The sequence below is a fragment of the Tenebrio molitor genome, chromosome 1 (genome assembly GCF_963966145.1).
Source record: "Tenebrio molitor chromosome 1, icTenMoli1.1, whole genome shotgun sequence".
In the NCBI taxonomy this organism is placed as follows: Eukaryota; Metazoa; Arthropoda; class Insecta; order Coleoptera; family Tenebrionidae; genus Tenebrio; species Tenebrio molitor.
In genome coordinates this window covers 14,644,173-14,665,032 of record NC_091046.1, presented here as the reverse complement: position 1 = coordinate 14,665,032, position 20,860 = coordinate 14,644,173, and the positions used below count along the sequence as shown (strand labels likewise).

The following is a 20,860-nucleotide window of genomic DNA, read 5'->3' as shown; positions in this document are numbered from 1 at the left end:
AAAAGAATACGGCTTTTGTTTGAACCAAAAAAAGTTACCTAAAATCGTAAAAATCTTTTTTTTTGTTAATACAGTACAACTTCGATAATCCGGACAGATATAGTTTTGAGCCTCGCCGAATTAGAGAGTTTTCCGGATTAGCGAGGTACATACATTTTTGACTACTTGGGTTAAGAAAAAATCATGAATTCATCAATGACAATCTACATATCTACATAATGTACTTATTAAAGAATAAAACGTACATTTAGAATGAAAAGAAACTGTCATCAGAGGTTTTTTAAAATGGCAACGTCGCGTTTTTACTACCGTTTTTAATAGATCTTTTAATTGTCTACCCGACGGTCAAAAAATTTTTCAATTTACATAAAAAAATTCCTGAAAAAAACAATTTTTTTTTTAATAACAACTTTTTCAGTCATCGAAAAGACCAAAAAGAAAATATCAACAGAAATCTTTTTTAAAACACTAATTGACCTGTCTTTACATTTTTTTCAAAAATTATGCGTTACGTTTTCATTTGGGTGTTTCCAGACTTTTTGGACATACTGTACTGTATGTATTTGTAAATTATTTTATGCGAGTTTTCGTCTAATTTGAATTATTCACATTCGTTTTCATCATCCTCATGATTATTGTTTAAAGTTTCTTGGACTATTTGTTCATCTGTTAAATCGCAATCGACATTATCATTTTCACTGTGTCCATTCTTTTTTTTTATTATTGAAACTTGTCAACAGTTGCACAATATTGTCATCGTCATGTGGTATTATGTAGTTTAGCAAATCTTTTCGGTAAGAAACCTTAATGTTTTGATTTGTCCGGATTATGGAGGTAAAAATTGCAAAGTGTCCGAAACGTGGAAGGCGCCGAATTACTGGAGTGTCCGATGTAACGTGTGTCCGGATTATCGAAGTTATACTGTACTCGTCATACACAAAATAAACTATTGGGTGATTCAAAATGATTGTGACCAAGTATGGCAACTATGTACGAAAATTTATGTGGCAACTGTGTGGATGAGGTAGAGTTGTCATTTGTATGACATTTCATAAGCGTGCATTTGATTTTTTTGATATCATTACACATTGATTTGATAGTTTTCAAAATTGCGCGACTATGAACTGTCAAAGAAATATCAACTCTATCCTACCCACACAGTTGCCACATAAATTTTCATACATAGTTGCCATACTTGGCCACGATCATTTTGAATCACCCAATATATAGAACGCAAACTCCCTATTAAATTTTTGGTCCTTGAAAAATGCGCCATCTGTTGGCTTGTGGACGGTGCTTCCTTGGCCTGCTTGATTTTAGAATGTACATACTCGTATTATGATTTATATTTATAAATTTTATTTTATATAGGTATTTTCATTAATACTATCCCTCTACGATACTATCACAAAAAATTCTTTTCATTAAATTTTTTTATTTTCAATCTTTTCTTATACATTTCGATCGCATTTACAAATATTTTGTTGTTATACATTAAAGTTCTCGTGTCCTTACCACTTAAAATTAACTGTATTCCCTTAACAAAAGTAAATATGGTTAATGTTACTATTTTGTCGACTCTTTCAGGTTCAATTTAAAATTTTTGTTCACATTCGAAAGAAAACTTTTTATTATCAATATCTACTCAGAAAAATGTACCGTGGTCAGCATCAAGATCGAATATAGTATTGGTAGAAGAGTTGCACATCGCGTTTTCTTCAACAGCATGTCTTATAGATTTGTTCTAAGATTGGGATCGGGAATAGGTATATGGGGTGTAGAAATTTCTGAAATCTTTGAAAGTTTGTAATTTGTTTAATATGTGTGATATTTACCATTAGGTAGGAGCAAACTAGACAAGTACAGCAGTATTTAGAAGTCTGTTAATTAGTGCCATTGTCGGATTTTTTAAAATATAATTCACAAACCGTGTGGTTATTATACACTTTCATTGGACTGAGCTCCATCAGATAATTATTGTCTTCAGTCCGCTTCAGCTACTCTATAAAGCGATCCCATATTTCAATGGATTTGGAAATGTGTGGCACGTAGTGCTAACAGACCTGTAACACTTTTTGATGCTGCAAAGCTTTATGGCGCAGAACACTTAAGGTCAGGTCAGGTCTTTATGGTAAATTCACATTTAATTTAAGTCAATTGACAATTAAATTGATTGACATTTATAATTTTTTGTAATGTTATTTGTTTTTTTTTTAAACCGGGTACTTTGGCAACATGGATTTGTGGTAACAACAATTTCAGCGTCCTCTTCCGGCCTGTGGACGGTGCGCACAAGCCAAGACGCAAACCAAGGACACAATTAATGCACCACAGTAATGCACCCACTTTGCATTCTATAGTATTTTATTTTTTCTATGGGGCTGGTACATAGATATACAGCGTGATCAACAAGGACTGAAGCTGTTGGCAGCAAATGACAGCAAAATATTCCCAAAGTATGAAATTTTTTTGTGCGTCAATGTTGGCACCCGCTGCAGGTTGTGAATGTCAAAAAATTTAGGTTATGTTACGAGTTGGTAGTTTTAAAACACGATACGTACAAAACGACCAAAAACAGTATAAAATGTAATTAGCGGTTCTGTTTCGATATTCATAAAAGCGACAGGCCGTGCCCGCATGCCCCTCCTGAGAAACAGAAACATGTTTTATGCGTTATTATTTTCGAGCTGAAAGTCTGCGGGATGCAGGGATCAGATCCGGGAAAATTTGTAAGGGTGGAACTTTAATTTCTTCTTTAAAATGGTTAGGCAACTTCCATATGACAAGCCTGAAAAGTAAGGAAAAGGAATGACAGGATTTTTAATGGTAAGGATTATTAGGCCCTGCATTAAACGTGCCCAACAAAGAACTTTGGATGCGTGTGTTTTACATCCTGTTTGGAGTGAAAGCTTTCGCACTGACTTTCGAGGGTTTTGTTCCATTCTACCTCGAACATTCTCAACTACATCTTCTGTAAGTGTAGATGTTCTACCAGTAGGTTTTGCCTTTTTCACATCACCTGTTTGTAGGTAACGTTGCACCAATCTCGTGAAACGCTGCCTAAACGCGACTAAGGTACCGCGCCGCCCAAAGTACCAACTGGCTCGGGGAACATTTGTTGAAATTGATGCAATGTATCGTTCGTGCTCCGTGGAATACTGCCAACCGTTAGCAGCATCAAAATTTCCAGTCCGAAAGTACGCCATACCAATAAAAATGTCTTGCTCTAGTGTAAAAACCATTTTCATTAATAAATTGATACAAAAATGACACTTGATTTTGAAGTTTAAATTTGTCCGTCAAAATTGACAACTGAAAATGTAATGCTACCAACTTCACTGAAATTTTCATCATGTTGTCATTGTTGCCAACAGCTTCAGCCCTTGTTGATCACTCTGTATAAGGGGAAGATACAGCCATTCCATATAAACGTATTTCGTTGCTTGGGAAAACATATCAACGATTCCGGTACTATCCTCCATTTTTTTCTAGCACACAATGTAATGTATTCTTGTCTTGTTTCCATATATCTGCACTTGAATAGAGAAGTAGAGCTTGTGCCAACTGTCATGATCGATGACCTTGACAAAAGCTGCGCGAAGGCGGAGCCCAATTTTGATAAGTGAAACGTAAAAACATCGGTCGTTTGGTTAGAATTTTCAGGGTTTACATTTTACACTGTCCAACGGTTTGGATTAGAATGCCTCACATTATCTAGGGACCTGTCGCTAAATATCAATCAACATAAATTAGCTCACAAACCTGTAAAGTGTGACAAAATGGTACTGATGTTTTTAATTCGAATAGTACAGCCGCTTCGGTACGCATTTTGGTTTCTGCGTCATCGATCATGAGAGTTGGCACGAGCTTTACCTCGTATTATCTAGTTGACTGATAATTGAGAAACGTCATCGTGACAAATTAATTATGAATTATTTTTTGCTTTAAAGATGAAGACCTGTATTGTATGTTCCACTCCTTACAATTCTTCAAATAAAGAAATATCCTTTCATGGATATACAATATATCTAACTCATGGAAAACGCTAGGAATAATATATTTGTTAATAACATGCGTGCGACTGAAATAGAAACAAAAGGTACGTCTTGTCCCCAGTACTTCACCTATTGCTGTATCTTCTCTTTATATATCTACGGGCTGGTCAAAGCCAGTCGATTAATAAAGTACCGACACGATTTGACGTTTAGATAAAAGGCAACCGTAACGATTTTTTCGCTACAAGAGGCGCTGATATCGCTATTGTGACTGGCTTTGGCATGGATTTATTAGTAATATATTACTAATTATTTCTAATAAATTACTAATTATTACTAATAAATCCATGGGATTTGGTGAACAAATGTTCACCAAAGCCAGTAAAAATAGCGATATCAGCGCCTCTTGTAGCGAAAATATCGTTACGGTTGCCTTTTATGTAAACGTCAAATCGTGTCGGTACTTTATTAATCGTCTGGCTTTGGGGCTGGTATTATTGCAGCGCCCTCTATCGAAAAAAGTTAAAAAAAAATTTACTGCCTAGCCATTTGTGTTTTTTTTTGCAAGGCTAGCCGTAGAAACACCTACTTTCTCGTCCCTATGGAGACGGTAAAATTCAACTTTACCATAGTGTAGGAAGAAAAATAAATTTTATAACGATCAAAAACAAGTCAAAAACTGTGTAGGTAAGTATGTACTTAAAATTATGGAATTAAATCTTCGAATTGCAATCCCCCAGCTTGTTGACAATAAGCAAGTTTATGAAGAAATTCCCCCTGTTTTAGTTTTATCTACTTTTATCCCCGGCCCCAATCAAAATTAAAATTTCTATACGTTGTGTTTCTGCTAAATGAGTCATTTTCGAAAATGTTTTGTAAAACAAATAACACATACGAATGAAATTGGCAGTAACATTTGACTGTTTAATTTACCTACTTGATTTTTTGACTTGCTTTTGTTCGTTTTTTTTTCTCAAAAATTTCCTTACATTTTTATACTGTCATTTAGACAATTAAAGGGGTTATCAGAATCAAGAAAAAAAATAGGGGGTTTCCATTTAAAAAAACTATCGATGACGTCATCACTCGAAAACAAATGACTGCTTGGAATTTTCTTTGGTACTAAAACATGTACTTTTATAAACTAAAATTGACCTGTCCAAAGATTTTTTTGAAAAAAATTTTGTTTAATTTTTAAGGAATTTATTCCATACTTTTGCCGCTCACTGTATGTACCAAAATAGCAGGGGGACAATTCCTTTTTATCATATTGTGATAAGAAATCATTATACCGGGACATTTTTTTAACTTTGAACATGGTCCATAGTTATTCCCTATGTTCAATTTTAAAAAACACAGATCAATGCATTGTGAGTTGCTATGCAACCAACTATACCGAACACCAGAGATTTTGAAATAATGTTAAAAATTGTTCCGATTGATGGAATTGGTCTGTCATGTGTTGCATTGGAAATGTCACGCACATTTCTAATGCTCAGATTGGCATAGAATAACTGCATTGTACAGGGTGTTTTCGAAGTTGAGGTGTTCCTTTTAACCTGTGATAGTATGCGTTGTTCTAAAGAGTTTTAGCCAAAGTCATTTTAGTAAAATATGTACGGCAATGAAGATACAATAAGTTGATTTTTTTGAAAAGACAGAAAGACACCATCCTGGGCCACGTCAGTTATTAATCTAGGACAGCGGAGAAATAGACAGGACCGGACTCAAAATTTTAGAAAACAATAAAAATATACAATCAGTTATCTCCCTTAATACAAACATTTTACTAAGAAGATTTAGCCTAAAATTCTTAAGAATAATGTATAGTATCTCGTGTTACGAGGAACCCCTCAACTTCGAAAACACCTGTATGTATTTCTTCTTCAAATAAGTTGACCATTTTGTTAAACTGTCAAGTACTTATTTTTGTTACCTTGGTTACGTGATTACATACACTGGCGGCCATTAATTTGGAAACACCGACCCAATCTAGTTTACTGGATATTTCTAATATTTGATAGTGTAAGCGTTATGTCATGAACTCATGTCACTCATGTCATCGTTGAGCGCATCCAACAAACTGTCGCAGCCGAAATTGATATGTCAATAACATTGTCAAAGTGCCAAACAATTTACGATAGAAAAATCTTGGTGTTTCCAAATTAATGGCCGCCACTGTACATGCATTGACCTGTGTTTTTTAAAATTGAACATAGGGAATAAGTATGGGCTATGTTCAATGTTAAAAAAATGTCCCGGTATAACAACTTACGTCAAAGTAAGAATAATGTCAAATGTGGATTAATTTGAAAGTGAATCAGAAACTGCTAATAAAGAAAAGAAAAACATAATATGAAGAAAAGTTGATTAACGAAATTCACAGTATTAAATTTTATTATCCAATTAAATAACATATCTGAAATATTAACTTAATTCTTAAATTTTTGCCCAAATTTTTATTGGTATAGGCTTGCCCGATATCGACTGACGCGCCGCCAAGCGGCGAAGCGCGGCATTTTTCAGTTTGTAAACAAACAGTTTCGTATTTGACGACGTGTAAAATCGGCTTTTTGAAAGTAAGAAATTCAAATTATTTAGAGAAAAAAAAAACAGTGATAATCGGGGAGGTGTTTGCTGTGTTCCGGGTTTCAAAAATACCGAAAACACGAATCGGTAACTGAAATTTTAATAATGTATTTGGCATGCGTACTTGCCAACAACAAAGAACCTATTATTCGTGAGAATAAAAAAACAACAATTAATTGTTATATTTTATACAATAAATAAACAATAGACGCATAACGCAGTTAATTTCAATTGGATTAATAATTTACATGATTAATGTAGTACGTTAAATTTACTGGACAAAGTACGTAAAGTAAAACCATTGAATGTTAGGAATTATTGTCATCAAAACATTTTTATTTCGTTGCATCTTAATGTGCACTTGATCTTTAGGAGAATAGACAAAAAATCGCATGAAATTGCTCTTTGGCAATGAGAATGTTCCAGATACTATTAAAATCGCGCTTGTTCCTCTTTAAATATGTTTTTATATTGCTAAATCTCAAAAATTACACTAAAAACATTCCGAATCGAAATTCTGTCGTTGAACTTGTTCATTTGTAGGTATATAAAATATAGCAACAATTTCCGAATCGAAAATTTTACCTTTAGACATTTTTTCCGTAAACAGCTCGTATCAATCGACTGAAAGCCGCAAGTTATTATTATTTGCATGATTTATTGTACACTTGAATGCGAAAATTTCAAAAATCAGGAATTTGACTTAACATTAATTTTTAAATTAATACATACTATTGGGGACACGGAAAACTGGGCAGATGTGTCATTCAGTTGTCAAAATTTCTAAACCATACCTTAGCTACTCATAACCAAGCTTAAGTTAATTTGACAGTTTTTTTGAAAATATCAATCATAATGACGGTAAAGGTGCAGTTACATTGACACTTTTTGAAATGACAATAACAGACTGCCCAGGATTCCATGTCCCTCATTGTACAAGGAATGTCATGCAAATATTTTAAAAGATAATAGCTGAACCCACTTGCATTATATGCATTTGAATACAATCGCGGACCCCGTGTTCTTGACCAAATATTGCAGTCAAGAATTTGACAGATTTTAAAGAGACATCACTAAATCTTGCAGTTAATTATAGATATAAGTATGTATGTATTCATAAAAACTTTCCTTAAAAGGTGTTGGTGGCAATTCTAAACATGTTTGAAAAATAACTACTTGTTAGATTGGCAATTGCAGTAATAATATTACTAACATTTGTAATAAATAATTTTGTTTTCAGTACATTACTAAAATTTATACAAATTGTTTTTATTGTTGCATTTGCGTCGCAGTAAACTGTTATTGCTTGAATAACTAATGTACTAATGTAGCAACTATCAATTTGCCTGGTTTGTTAATTATCCAATTGAAACAATTGTTAAAACATGTTTAATTTACAAAATGTTTTGAAATTTGTTGTTAATTTTTATAGCGAATCGTTAATATATTTATACGAATGCTGTATTTTTGCCCTACGGGTTTTCCGATTTCTGATAACATCTCAAACATAAGACATCAATTCCAAAATAAAAAAATGTACAGTTCCACTTCCATCAACTTTTCTTTCCATTCATCCTTCTTCTTCTCCCTTTTCTTGTTGCTTTTAATAATTGCGTTTGAAATATTTGAGTGTTTTAAGTTCATTAATTCGCATGTTTTTGGCGAACTATGTTTATTAGTAGCGGTTAAACAGTTATCAGTTCAAACAATAATGTTGCATTTTTCAAAGCGAATGAAACATGTATTGATTGACCATACAAGTTTTCTTAAATTCTAGGCACATTTTCTTGACCACCTTCCTGATTGTTAGAAAATATGTTTATAAAACTGATCCAGAAGTTCACAATAGGTATATGTTCACAGTGGAATAAGATTTAAATAATAAACTATTCATCATTTTTTCACAGTTGTTTTGTTTAGTTTTGATGAATGAATTTTTTTATTAGTAAGTTACGTTATTTTCAAGTTAAATATTAAATGAACGGGGTAGTTAGAGCGCAAAATTTATATTAATTCCAGTTAAGGAAAAAATTTTTTAAACATTTTAATTGAACGGAAGCAAGCTAATCAAGCCACTACAATTTTAAATATTTCCTTCTCTCTTGAGAGCGTGAGTAATGTATGTTTACCGTTTTATGAACTTCATTCTGGGTAGATCTTGTCGCAGAATTTAAATTTTTGATCCACAAATAACATTTTTATTTTTAAGAGATCCGCTTCAGCACGCAGACGACATCAGTTTAATTATTGTTATAAATACTTACAAAATGTGACTTAAATTTGTATAACATGTATCGACTTTTCGATCAACCGACCAGTTAACTGTAAATAGAGTTGCCTATCCACGAGCGCATATCTTACCATAAAGAAGTCGGGACTTCAAGATATAAATGTCACTAATCAAGAACTTTAATCCAAGCGTAGATAGAGGCTGGTGATAACCGCAGTAAACCGAAGCTTGCAATTTAGGAATCCCTATTTTATTAAACATTATTGAGTACACACATTATTTTGTGCTTGTGTGTTGTATCTTCGTATCTCCTGCTAGCAGCCTGCAACATTATTGTTGCCCCAAATTCCGTTCATTGTAATTTTATTTAAATCCAATTTAATAGACATTTTTCTGTTATATTAGAACGTCTAACCAAGGAAAATTAATTATTTGTATAAACTGTCCAGTTATGTTAACATAGGTGGATAATTAAAATTGTATTTCAATGTATTTAATTGTTTTTAAATCAAACGAATTTAATATTCTCATATAAAACAAAGAAGGGTACATTTTATATTTTACATTAGATCAGATACAGGTATACAGATCGTATAGCATATTCTCAATAAACCATATTTCTAATCATCCTAGAAATTTGAATTTTGCGGTCAATAATCCAGATTGAAAGTATGTATTATGAAAAATTTTGCTTTATTTACCCAAAGTGAAGAAGATTTGTGTAGATATTTCTATGGTCGAAAGAAAAATAGAAAGACTCTCGTTTGTAATATTGAAATCATTTTCATTATTAAGAATATGCCTTTCTACTCTATTATTTTCATTTAATAAACATTACATTTCTTAAATTTAATTACTTAATCCCACATCGGATTTAACGACATCCGGATATAACGACCATAATTGGACGGTCCCTTGGCCGTCGCTATATCCGAATTTAACTGTAGTACAACACGAATTTTTTATTTTTGCAAACAGACGCTCCAAAATGGTATATGTATTAAGAAAAGTAACTGGGAATTAAATATTAATTAATTATTAAGAATCTGATTTTATTACTTAGATGGAAATTACAAAATACACTGCGCCAAAAAATTGTCACAACACATTTTAACTAATGTTTGCTTGTCTACCCATGCTGAATACGAGTTGATTAGTAAAAGTCATTTATTAGTTTAAGTTTTCAGGATACCTGATATCAGGGATATCTTCCAAATTTAACGATCCTAACTTCTTTGAGCTTGATAATACTGATATTTACTAGTTAGTTGGCATCAAATTTTGAAAATCTGTATTTTTTATTTTTTCCCGCACTTTGCAGTAATGCCGAAGGATTTTTATGCATGCCTTACAAATAATGTTGGTGTGTTCGCGAAACTACGGGCATTATAAATGATTGTCTCATCGCAGTAGGCGTTGGTGACGTAGTTGAATGTGCTGCAAGCTTTATAACATGAGTGAGACTAGCATCGCCGATAGGTAGCGCTGCTGGCGGTAGTGTAAATTTGTCTACTAGTTTGTCTAACGTTGCGAAGCTAGGGGTTTTCAACGCCAACTGCGATGGGACAATCATTTATAATAACCCTGTATAATTGAAATTTTTTAATAAACAATTGTCAAAACGTTGTCATGTTGGTGTGAACCGTACATTGATTTTTATGTTAATACGATTAGTCACACTGAGTGTCTACTATTTCAAATTTGAAAGAGATTTCTCCTGATTTTTCATTAAATTTGTTTTGAAAATGAATTCACGGAAGAAAGGTACGGGAAGTGGAGTGAACATAACCTCAACAATGATTTGGTGTAAAATTGTTATACAGCTGGTCCATATGCCCACATTTTAGGGTGGTAGAGTTTATTGAAAAAATTTCACTATAGCTCTGTGACTCATAAAAAAGGTAGGTAGGCCAATCGTTCGTACCGAAGAAATCGTCACACGAAATAAGTTGAGACGGACGTTTTCCAAACCATGACCACCTTTGACCAAGATAATTTTTGATATCCCGGTATTGTGTACACTGACGGACAAAAAAATTGTCGTCACTCATTTGACGGCACTGTCATTTTATTTAATGTTTCATTAATGTAAATCATACTTCTAACTTTGAGGTTAACCAATTTCTGGTCAAATGACGTGGCATTTTTAAATTATTTTAAATATTTGTCACTTATGACATATTATTGTGAAGGCTCCCAAGCATGTTTTACATGATAAAAATAATGAAAGACATTTTGGCGACAATTTTTTTGTCCGTCAGTGTACGTTTTAAATTTCAGCTTGAGATCTTGAATTATACATTTGGCAATCAAGTTTTAAGAATTAACGTAACAGATAATGTACAGTGGTGGCCATTGATTTGGAAACACCAAGATTTTTCTATTGTAAATTGTTTGTCACTTTGACAATGTTATTGAGATATCAATTTCGGCTGTGACAGTTTGTTGGATGCGCTCAACGATGACATGAGTGACATGAGTTCAAGACATAACGTTTACACTATCAAATTTTAGAAATATCCAGTAAACTAGATTAGACCGGTGCTTCCAAATTAATGGCCGCCACTGTACCTATCCAAACTACTTAACTTCTAGATTTAAATTTTTTACTGCTTTCTTTTTATTTGTAAAAAAAAACTATGTATACTGATAACACAGGTCTACACTGATTTGGTTATTTTTGTAATCAGGGCTCCAGTATTATACAAAATCAGTTATCAAAATCAAAACAACGATTAAAAAGTTTCGTTTTGTAGGCATGTGTAATTATTGTTTTAAATGATTTTAAGTTGAATTTGTCATTTATTTACATAAATAATATCATTGTTTATTGGTACTAATTTTAATTTTCGTTTCAGTGATGAAGCAAGAGCTTTAGGCTTCACGGTGCTGGTTGATATGCGTGGAGCGACTTGGTCTACAGTCAAGCCTATTTTAAAAGCATTACATGAACATTTTCCACCTGGAGCCGTTCACCAAGCGCTTATTGTGAAACCAGATAACTTCTGGCAAAAACAAAGAACTTCACTTGGTTCCCATAAGTACAAATTTGAGGTAAAAATAAGAATGTATATTTTGTATGATTGGACAAATAACTGAAAGGTTCAATAAATGAGACTACATTTAAATCGTCAATGAAAGACCAAAAATAGAGAGAATAAGGTTCTATACAATTTAGCTATAATATGATTTCACTTCATATAATTTCATCCTTTCTGCTGTTGGTGTTATATAGGCTGTCCCTAAAATGCCCGGCAAAATTTTAACCACGAGCTACTAGACTTCATGTAGAACTCGGAAAAAATATTTAAAAAATTCTATGTCAAAAAATAAAATTACATTTAATTTTTGAGCTACAATTTTTTTAAATCTCTACGGTGTTCCACAACCTCGTAGATAAAATTTCGACACATTTTAAAAATGCACCCTTGTATATCATATTTTATAAAACGTACATCAATGCGGTTTCCTTGTTTTAAATCATATTTCCTAGAGGTTACTTCGCATTGACGTACTATTCCGGACACGGAATCTTGGCCAACATTTTTTTGACATTTCTAAAAAAAAATGATGTAAACCAATCATTAGCGTCATTAATAAATGACAATTATTAAAAATCACTTTGAAGTTTTTATTCTAACATCAAAAAAACAAGGAAATGGCTTCATCGAGTCAAAAGTTGGGTTATATTCAATAAAGGCCAGTTCACACATATTTGTCAGTTAAATGTCAGGTATGGCCAAGATTCCGTGTCCGGAATAGTACATTTTATAAAATGTGATATACAAGGGTGTATTTTTAAAATGTGCCGAAATTTTACCTACGAGGTTGTGGGACAACGTAGAAGACTAAAAGCAATTAAAAAAAATTGTAGCTCAAAAATTAAATGTCATTTTATTTTTCGACATAGAATTTTTTAAATATTTTTTCCGAGTTCTACATGAAGCCTAGTAGCTCGTGGTTAAAATTTTGCCGCACATTAAGGCGCGTACAGACTACGCGAACCGAGCATGTAATGTAACATGTAATGTAATGCTCGTCGCAAAATTGGTGCCACGAATAGCCGACGAACCGAGCACACAACGAACAGCTATACTCTGTCCACTGATGATAGATTGCGCGCTTTTTTATAGACACAGAGACGAGTGTCTACACTTTATAACATTTGCTATATCATTAATACTCGAAGAATAAATAATTCCAACAACAGTTTATAACAATTATTGAAAATACCTGTACTGAAACTTCATTTAGAGTCACAGCTGTAATTCTGTAAACAACATCATAGGCATAGGATAACTACTGGCTGGATGAAGAGTTTTGTATTTTTCAGTGCGTTATGTTTTTAAGTGTTTTTTTTTTATAATCGTCTCAGTTCAGTTCGATAGTTCCGAGGTTGCGTGTCATTACAGCTACATTATACAGGGTCGCTAAAAAGTATGGATTCAGCTAAATATTTTCAGAACGGTTTAGCAGAACGCATTGAAATTTGGCACACAGGTAGAAGTGTTTAAATTTTATCATCTGATAGTTTTTTCAATTTTGTAACGTCATTTATTTTGAAGATGCAAAGCTAACTTGGTTTTTTTTAAATGGCACGGGGGATTTAAATGTAATATTTTTGAAAAGAGTATTTTTTGTGAATTCAGTGAAGTAACACATGGCCCCATCGCCGCCATTTTGAAATTTTTTTTTTGCTTAAAAATTATGTATTTCGGGTTTAAACTTTTTATCTTTTTTATTAAAATGTATCTGTTTCAGTTAAATGTCTTACTTCTACACTTATTATTTATTTTTATTAATTTTTTGGCCAAAGTGCAGGCGGCAAAGAATTAACAATGGCTAAAAAAACATTCCAAAGGTCAAATTCAAATTTTATTAATTCGATAATTTTTTTATAAAGTTTCGAGTAAATTAAGATATGCATGTGCTACATCACTGGATTCACAAAAAAATATTCTTTTTAACGATGTTAAATTTGACCTCTCGTGCCATGTAAAAAAAATCAAGTTGGCTTTGTATCTTCAAAATAAAAGATGTTATAAAATTGAAAAAAATATCAGTCTATAGAATTTAAACACTTCTAGATGTGTGCCAAATTTCAACGAGCTCTGCTAAACCGCTTTGAAAATATTTAGCTGTATCGATACTTTTTAGCGACCTGTATGTGATAAGAGTGATAACGAAAAACCATTAGCTTTAATTCTGTGTAGTGATGCAATAAGAATTATGTGGAATCTGATGAAAAAAGAGAAAAAGGCTCGACGAACTTTATAAAGATTTAAAGTTCCAACATATTAGCGGACAGCATAAAATATTTAATAGAATGTCTCCCACAGACGGCGAGAATTTACTAACCAAAATAGGACCCGAAAATCTCCAAAAAGAATACGCGTTTTCGATGTGCAATCTCAATTTAAGGCAGGTAAGTATTAACGCAAATATTGTTAGTTCAGAAATTTGTTTAACGAATTAAAAGTAGCTTCAACAATGAAGAAAATGAAGAAATTTTTTTTTCTTTACTATTTTACAGGTAAACTTTTGTAATGACAATTTGTCAGTAGAAAACGTTTTTGCACCACCGGTCATTTTCACGTGTTTACCGATTTCATGAACATATTTACTTATCAAAAGACGGTAAGTAATAAAATAAGAAATTATTGTTTAGATTCGGCATCGCGCGCAGAGCAATGGGCCATAAACTAGTATGAAAAATGTAAAAAATGCCTTCTTTGGAAAAATCAAACAATTTAATAAATTAAAAAGAAAATTTTATCTATTTATTAATAGTTCCGATGATGCAAAAATATTATTAAGCATCACGGGTGCTTGTCCGTCAGAATAACTGAATGCCCCTTTTTGGGGCCGATTTCTAATTTTACCTGAAAAGGTAGGAGCGAAGTTGCTGTTGATTATAACATTTACTCATTAATTTGTTAGGCTGTCTTACAAATATGGTGATCCATACATTTTATTAAATACATACCATAACTTACTACACTCTTTAAATAAATTACAAGGAAGGGTTCGTCTGATTTGGACGGCGAAGCTGTGAACCTCGAGAGCGCATGCGCGCCACGAACGGTTCGCAGTGCTCCGCTCAGTGTCGGTTTTCTGACGAACACAAAGCGCCATTCACAAACGCATCTCGACAAAGGGAGCTGACTACAGTCATAAACTCATAAATCTAATCTCCAACAATTTCAGTTACCATTAGTTTTTGTCCCTTATTTAAACGGTCTTGATTGTAGTTTTTTATGCATTTCATTTATGCTGAACAAAATAAATAGGTTATTATTTTTGAAAGCAACTCTTTACAATAACTAATAAATAAGTTTCACATTTTCTACAATAATGCGAATTGTGTCAATTTGTTGTAAAAATGCATAAGTCGAGATGGAGCATGCCATCAGCTTCGCAAATCAATCCGATGTTTAAGTCAATTATTGTTATATTACTACAGATTAATTCCCACATACCTACATCAAACGTGCGTGTTCAGTGCTTGCTTTCATCCAATCAAAAATGTTATCGCGGATAAATCGTCTTCCTAGTCTGTCTTCTGTCAAAAATGAATAAAATTGCATGTTACGCCTGTCAGATTCCCAAATTGTTTTTAATAATTGTGTTTTTAATAACTGTCAGTATTAAAAATAAATAATTAACGTTAAAGTTTGAATTCTGGAATTAGTCTTGCCAAAAATAACTCGACCTAATTTGTTAAATCTGATAAAAAAAAATAGGTCTTGTTATTTTACCTTCGATTATAATTTAATTTTTTTAAACTATAATTCGTTTTTTTTTTATGACACGGAGTCTATTTTCGGTACCAAAACTAAAAAACAACCAACATTCTACCTACTTTCTCCGAAGATGTGCAGTTATGGCTTTGTCTTTTTTTTTTATTTTACGATGGGTGCAATATGTATGATTAAAAAAGAGAAGAAGCGGCGACGTTGGTGGCGAACCGAACTCTATAGAAAACGCGTCGGTACCTAATGAACTTATGCAAGATTTAAAACTTCAACGTGTCAGTGGACATTATAAAAATTTTACAAAAATGTCTCCTACAGACTTTGACAAATTATTGACAATGATAGGACCGAAAATCTCGAAAAAAGATACTACTTGTACGTTCGCGGGAGAATGAAAATTTTATTTTAAAAGCACACTTTAGCTACGAATCCCTTCCTTGTAACCTCCTACCTTTTCAGGTAAAATTAGAAATCGGCCCCAAAACGGGCATCCATTTTATTCTGACCATCGCCGAAATACGGGCACAGCACCCGTGATGGTTATATTTTTTTTTATTGGTAACCTATTTTACTTAATTAAAGCACGCCTCAGTGTGTATAAATCCAACTTTCAAAAACGAGCGTTTTTTAAAGTTTCCATAGCAACATCAACAGCCCGAGAGGACCTGAGAAACGTGCACTCTCCATCCCGCCAGTAGTTTTCCTACGCCTATGATGTTGTTAACAGAATTACAGCTGTGAATCTGAATGAAGTTGAATTATTTATTCTTCGAGTATGTATTAATGATAAACAAATGTTATGTGCGCTATTCGACTTTTTGCAGCATAGACACTCGTCTCTGTGTCTGTGAAAAGCCGTGCGATCTATCAGTAAACGGAGTATAGAAGCTGTTCGTTGCGCGCTCGGTTCGTCGGCTGTTCGTGGCACCAATTTTGCGACGAGCATTACATTACATGTTACATTACATGCTCGGTTCGCGTAGTCTGTACGCGCCCTTACGGGGACACCTGTATGTACGGTCGGTGGACAAATAAAACTGGGACACTTAAAATTTAATCTATGTAAATCAGACCATTGAATTGTCAATATATTTGTCAGTGTCTATATAATATGTCATACCAAAGTTAACCTATTTGTGATAAAGCCGTAGTTAAACGATGCAAATTTGTAAATTTTGACTTATGTGATTGTCATTTTTGTCCCAGTTTTATTTGTCCATCGACTGTACATATTACAATTGCGGCCAACAAATTTCGTCCACCCTTTTCCTGTCATTTCACAAAAATTGCCTGTAGTTTAACCTTTATTGTCATTATGATTGACGTTTGCAAATTAAAATTTGAAATTTGTTACTGTGACCCATAAGAACATGTGAAGTGAGATTATTCGTTCCTAAAGGCTGCTTTACAGCATACGTGAGTGAAATGACAGTTGTGGACGAAATTTTTGTCCACCATTGTACAGTTGGGAGCACGGAATTTCGCACACCAATTTGTATGTCATTAAAAAAACACTATCTAGTCTAAGCTTTATTGTCATTATAATCAATCATGACATATGTGATCATGACTGACGTTTCACCTAAACTGTAACGAAAATGCCGCCAGTATCTTATTTTAATAAAATTATGTCAGTGAAATGTCCAATGTGTGCGAAATTCCGTGCTCGCCACTGTACCTTGTTGATTATAGGTTATATACAGTGTGAACATAAAGTTTGGAACAAAATTCATAATAGCGTTATCTGATGTTTTTAAGAAAATCGGACACGTCGATTTTATTTCGATTAATTCCCACGTATTATCGCTGGCCAAAAGAAAATCACAGATAACAGAACAACAGATCCAAAAATTAAAAATTTGAGCTGTGTAAACGTCGCTTTTTTTAATAAAGGTTATGTATGCATAGGTTTGATTTTTTTTGTTTGGCCAATAAAACGGTGCGTTTATCAACACCAACCTCTGCAACAATTGACCGTATCGAAATACCGTTGCGCTATAGTCTTTTTTTTTTAAATTTCAGTTAAACCCATTTTTTCGGATTGACTTTGACACTGACAATAACGTTTGACGTTGTAGACTTTGATTTACAATACTAAAATTTTGTCTGTACGAGTTTTTTTTTGCCTAGCGATGGTACTATTGCGATCAAAAAATTTTGGACACTAATGTCATCGTGCTGTCATACATTATAAAACGACTCTTTTTTTGTATCCCACCTCCACCCGGCGGCACGGCAATTTTGCCGGAGTACATACACTATTACGGATATTACTATCAAGTAATAGTGCAGTGCTTATCAACATAATTACCGGCGTCTCGCCTCCGCATTTTGACTTTGTTGTGTATTATGTTCTGTGTCAATGTTAAGGAACTTCCTCACGATGTGACATGAGTATAATAATATACCTTTTTGAATTTCAACTACCAATGTGTTATCTAAATCCAGAATTTTTAAATTTTTAAAAAGAGATTGCGGTACTATTCCCGTTGCTGAAATTACAAGTGGTAAAATCGAAATTTTTTCTAAACACCAAAGATTTCTCATAGCAACGGACAGCTCTAAATATTTATTAATTTTTGTGTTATATGTCTGTGTTATATTATGTGAATTTGGAACAGCTATATCTAAAAGATATGCTTGCTTTTGTTGTTTATTTAAAATTATAATGTCTGGTCTGTTATGCTTATGTATTAATAACCTCAATTTTGATTGTGTCAATTTTGAAAATGTGAATGTCAGATTTACCGAGAAAATATTCAAAAAGTTGTAAGAATCAGACAAATGGAATAGAACGAGGTTTTAATTAATAAAAAATATAAAACAAATACCCAAATGTACTCGCATATTTAAAAAATTATATTTTAAACCGGTGTCAAATTGACAACAATTTCATCTTTCATGTGACAGTTTCAATAAAGCATGATTTAGAGTAATTTTTTTAATGTGACAGAAGTTTGATGTCCCAAATTTTATGATCGTAATAGTACAAGACTGATTTACATCGCAATTTTCTGAAGTAACAGAAAAATTATACCCGAAATTCCATGTCTCTATCTGTACATCAAACGTGCGTGTTCAGCCAATCAGAACGCTTGCTTTCATCCAATCAAAAATGTTTATCGCGATAAAAACGTCCTACTACTCTGTCATCTGTCAAAAATGATTAAAATTACATTTTAAATGAAAACCCCCACTTTTTTCTTCTCTTTCTGATAGATCTTCCTAATACCTAAACAAACAATGAATGAAAAAAATTGATAACTTTTTGGTAGAAACCCAACATTTGCTCTTGAATTCGTTTGTAGACCAAAGATTATAATGCGGCAAGATGAACATTCGGGACAGTTTTCCACATTAAGTGGGAAATCCAAATGTGTATACCGATTTCGACGAACATTCGCTGTAGCTTATTCACTCACCCACACCACAAGGTATTTGCCGAATGACAGATTCGGTCCTCGAGACTCGACGAATATCGCATGTGTGGCGCCAGCTTAAGAAATACCATTTGAAAAATGGTACACACAAAGACTTTTGTGATGTAAATAATACTGTATCATACACATTTATTTATTTTCAGACAAATATGATAAGTATAGAGGCCTTGTCGAAAATAATAGATACTTCACAATTAACATCAGATCTAGATGGCACACTCAGTTATGATCACTCAACTTGGTTGGAGATTAGACTTGCTGTGGAAGAATTTGCGTGGCAAGCCGCCGATCTCTTGGACCGTTTAGATGATCTTCAAGAAGATCTTGCAAGAAATGATTTCGCCGATGACGTTAGCGGAGCTAAACATAAAATTGACCTTCATAACGAAATGAAAAAGAAAATTATGAAAGCTCCAGTGGAAGATATCGATGTGTTAGGTGAGCTTTTAAATGTTACGTTCTCTGTCTTTTTTTTATAAACGTTCGAAGGAAAAAGACGAGATAAGTTTTAAAATGCTGCGCTTCTAAAATTTTGTGGTCAAATGGATGAACCACTAATGTCGCAGACAATATACAGGTGTTTTCGAAGTTGAGGCGTTCCTTTTAATGTGTGATAGTATGCGTTGTTCTAAAGAATTTTAGCCAAAATCACCTTAGTAAAATGTGTACGGCAATGAAGATACAATAAGTTTTTTTTTTGAAATTTTTGAAACCGGTCCTGCTCAAATTTGCGCTGATTTGTTAGAAATTGGAATTAACAAAAAAAAATCAAATGAGCATGGACGTTAATCAAAACTACTGTCAGAGTTGTCATCTAATTATTCGAAATGGCTTTATTATTAGGAAAATAATGAGCTCACAGATATGTTGCGAATGTATGGGCGATGTTATCACGTTATCAGAATGCATCTGCAGCGTCCAGAGAGTATTGCAAAGCGATTTCCGGAAAGACACCATTCTGGGCCAGGTTAGTTATTAATCTAGTACAGCGGAGAAATGGACAGGACCGGACTTAAAATTTTAGAAAACAATAAAAATATACAATCAATTATCTCCGTTAATACAAACATTTTACTAAGAAGATTTAGGCTAAAATTCTTAAGAATAATGTGTAATAAAGTAACGCTTAAGGTATAAGATTATATGGCCCTTTAAAAGTATTTGACCGGAGATAAACGTCCCTTTTGTCGCAATTGCAGTAGGCGGTCAGCCCAACCATAAATCATGCTTCAAGCAATTCTCTGTTGTGAATTCCAGAGCCGGCCTCAAAACAAATGCGTACCGATGAAATTATACTTATTTATTAAATATACAATACTATTACAAATCATCTTTACTGTTTTCAAGACACAAAGTACTAAAGGGAATTTCGTTACAATCACAAAATTTACAATAAACATCAAAAACATGTTCTATCACAAATTTTTAATCCCTGCCCTGAACCGAGGAAAAGGGATGCAGCTGCACGAGCCGAGACAACCATCTCAACGCCAATATTGGTTTCCATTATTGGGATAATTTTACTGCTGCCATATAATCTTATACCTTATACCTGAAGCGTTACTTTACCTCGTGTTACAAGGAACGCGTCAACTTCGAGAAAACCTGTATAAATCGATTTACATTGTATTTGACATACGAGGTAGAATGACCACATAGAAAATACATGATAAAATACGCTTGTACTCATTTTATCTATTTAACATAAGAACAATACCTAAGAAAGCGCAGTTAACAAAAGAATTGTGTTAATTTTATTATGTTGTTACTGAATAGTGATTAATATTTTTTTAATAAAACCAATTAAATTAACGAAACAATGATTTGCTTTTACAGTTAAAACGATGTGTG

The 20,860-nt window shown here is 33.2% G+C and overlaps 1 protein-coding gene and 2 long non-coding RNA genes across 8 annotated transcripts in view; 2 read left to right on the top strand and 1 right to left on the bottom strand.

Moving 5' to 3' along the window:
* The window catches only part of trio (trio Rho guanine nucleotide exchange factor), a 167,408-nt gene that overhangs the window by 32,591 nt on the left and 113,957 nt on the right, over positions 1–20,860 (top strand). For all 6 annotated transcript variants that reach the window (XM_069039410.1, XM_069039408.1, XM_069039401.1 and 3 more), the window contains exons 3-4: positions 11,673–11,868; positions 19,153–19,447. In XM_069039410.1, coding sequence (XP_068895511.1) covers positions 11,673–11,868; positions 19,153–19,447 — 491 coding nt within the window. The remainder of the gene's footprint in view (positions 1–11,672; positions 11,869–19,152; positions 19,448–20,860) is intronic.
* Positions 1,433–2,226, bottom strand: LOC138122166 (uncharacterized). The gene is made up of 3 exons (XR_011156372.1): positions 2,064–2,226; positions 1,836–2,002; positions 1,433–1,787 (listed from the first exon to the last, which is right to left on the bottom strand). It is a non-coding gene; the product is annotated as an uncharacterized lncRNA (long non-coding RNA).
* LOC138122167 (uncharacterized) lies at positions 2,485–3,277 on the top strand. Its single transcript, XR_011156373.1, has 2 exons — positions 2,485–2,973; positions 3,030–3,277. It is a non-coding gene; the product is annotated as an uncharacterized lncRNA (long non-coding RNA).